Here is a 2500-nt window from a genome sequence, read left to right on the forward strand (position 1 = left end):
ACACACACACACACACACACACACACACACACACACACACACACACACACACACACACACGCGCGCGCGCGCGACATTGGCAGGATGGCACTGTTGACAAAGGACCCGCGTCGAGCGGGCGTGAGCGTGGATATCAACACGAGCTATCTTCGCGCAGCGAAGGAGGGAGAGGAACTACTCATCACGGGACAGTGAGTTTTTGTTTCATCCATGCGATCCTTGATTCGTCCTTGATTCGTGTTCGGGCCTGACGCCTTTCTGTGACCCTTTCGTCACTGCTCGACCGCTGATTTCTATGTGATGCCGCCAGGGTTTTGAAGACTGGCAAGAAGCTTGGATTCACGCAAGTGGACATTGCACGCAAGAGCGACAGTGCGTTGTACCATGTGCATGTGTGTGAGTGTGCGTGCGCGCGCGCGCGCGCGCGTGTGTGTGTGTGTGTGAGTGCGTGAGTGTGTGAGTGTGTGAGTGTGTGAGTGAGTGTGAGTGAGTGTGAGTGTGTGAATGAGCACAAGTGTGAGTGAGCACAAGTGTGAGTGAGCACAAGTGTGAGTGAGTGTGAGTGAGTTCATCAACCTCTTTATGTCTGGTGCATGCGCACTTGACTTGTACCACTAACCCCTTTGCTCACTCTCACCACTCACACCCACCACAACATTGCCCCCCCCCACCCATCACACACACACGTCAGATGAAGTGTTGGTGACTGGGCGGCACACAAAGGCGTTGTGATGCGACGCAGCATGCAGTTTGCAGGTGCAATTTGGGGAATAACGGAGGGCAAGAGCGAGCCGGCGATTTGAGAGCAAATGAGGCACATATGCGTGTAGATGTGGGTGGCAAAAAAGAAACAAGCAGCAAGCGCGGCAACAAGAGCGGCTGCCAAAGGCACCAGGTCACATGTTCTAGCGGCAGGGAGCAGATACAACAAGACCAAAGCGGGATGCGGCAGCACAACAGGGATGTGATGAGATGATGAAGACGAACGAGAAGAAGAAAATGATGATGATGACGATGATGATGCGAAGAGCAATGGGAAGCAGGCCGTGTGTGTGTGCGCGCGCGTGTGTGTGTCGATCTAGGCAGCGTGGTGCTTGTATTCGTCGAGGAGATAGCTTGGAATGTGCGCCTGCAGCACCTTGCGCGGGATCTGGTGTGGGCAGTGGAGGTGGCGATGATGTGGTGGTGGTGGCTCGGTGTCAATAAAATCAGATTACACACATAACGTCGAGTTGTACACATATCGTCGGATTGCACACATACAAGCGCATATATGCTCGCACATCCAAATGCACAACAGAAAGCATGCACACAGCTCACAACACACAGCTGCACACATCGAAACGACAACATCACACCTTGCCAAACCGCGCCATTTCCTCGAGGAACGCGAGCATGTTGGTGACCTGCGGCGGAAGGTCCGTCGCCTGGTGCTGTGGAGGTTGGCGGAGGGCATGAATGGTTGGGGGGGGGGGTTCGAGTGGACAGAACCGTGAGGGAAGCGAGTCACAGAATCCGAGCACACACACACACACACACACACACACACACGCTTACACGAACCTTTGGGTTCTCTGTGACGGACTGCACGTGGGAGCGAATGTACTGTCCAGCCAGGTCGAGGAACATGTGCGTGTGTGTCGTGTGGAACTGCTTCAACAGCGTCAGCATCCCGCACACAAACGCCGGACCATCAACGGCATCACCCTGTCATGTGGAGCGGTGGTGGTGGTGGTGGTGGTGGTGGAGAGATGGTGATTGAGAGATGAGATAACGCTTGTGGAACACATTTGGGCTCGCAGGACGAAACACTGTCAGCATCATCATCGTCGTGCTCGCCTCTCACCGGTTTGCGTGCGACCATGGATCCAATCGGGCGGCTGTACACAATCCGCTGCAGCTGTTAGCCGTGGTGGTGGTGGTGGTCGCGGTCGCGGTGGTGAGGTGAGGCGTACAGGGTGCAGTAGTATGTCGCACGGGGACCGAAGCACAAGCACAGACACACAGACACGCACAACACAGACACGACACACATACAACACAGCACACAGACACAGACACACAGACAACACACAACACACACACGCACACACAGACACAGACACACAGCAGCAGCAACAGCAGCGGACCTGTGCGAGGGTGGTGAAGAACGCGTATGCGGCGAGGTGGTCGAGCTTCTTGGTGGTGACGTAGATCTTGGCCAGAGGATCGGCCTCACCCACAGCCTCCAGGTACTCGCTCAACTCCGCAAGCACAAGCGAGTCGCCGCCTGGCGCAGCAAATGGCCGCGAGGGGAGGGGAGGGGATGGGGTGTGGGGCGGAATGATGGAGTGAGTGCGTGTGGCGGTGGATGGGGCGTGAAGAGCACGTGCGGTGATGATTACTTGTGGACACGAAATTGCGAAACACTCACCACGAATCTCCAATTACCAGCAGCAATCACCACCAACCACCGCTCACTACCAGTCGCCACCAATCACCATCCCTCAATCAACGCCAC

The 2500-nt window shown here is 55.8% G+C and overlaps 2 protein-coding genes across 2 annotated transcripts in view; one reads left to right on the forward strand and one right to left on the reverse strand.

Moving 5' to 3' along the window:
• The window catches only part of PTSG_09275 (uncharacterized protein), a 2119-nt gene extending 899 nt beyond the window's left edge, over window positions 1-1220 (forward strand). The window contains exons 4-6 of the mRNA XM_004989475.1: window positions 84-191; window positions 311-372; window positions 692-1220. Coding sequence (XP_004989532.1) covers window positions 84-191; window positions 311-372; window positions 692-732 — 211 coding nt within the window. The 3' untranslated portion in view covers window positions 733-1220. The remainder of the gene's footprint in view (window positions 1-83; window positions 192-310; window positions 373-691) is intronic.
• Window positions 704-2500, reverse strand: part of PTSG_09276 (WASH complex subunit strumpellin) — a 7541-nt gene continuing 5744 nt past the window's right edge. The window contains exons 19-23 of the mRNA XM_004989476.1: window positions 2130-2269; window positions 1847-1900; window positions 1564-1707; window positions 1359-1433; window positions 704-1150 (exon numbers count right to left, since the gene is read on the reverse strand). Coding sequence (XP_004989533.1) covers window positions 1079-1150; window positions 1359-1433; window positions 1564-1707; window positions 1847-1900; window positions 2130-2269 — 485 coding nt within the window. The 3' untranslated portion in view covers window positions 704-1078. The remainder of the gene's footprint in view (window positions 1151-1358; window positions 1434-1563; window positions 1708-1846; window positions 1901-2129; window positions 2270-2500) is intronic.

Source organism: Salpingoeca rosetta (genome assembly GCF_000188695.1).
Source record: "Salpingoeca rosetta unplaced genomic scaffold supercont1.29, whole genome shotgun sequence".
Lineage (NCBI taxonomy): Eukaryota > Choanoflagellata > Craspedida > Salpingoecidae > Salpingoeca > Salpingoeca rosetta.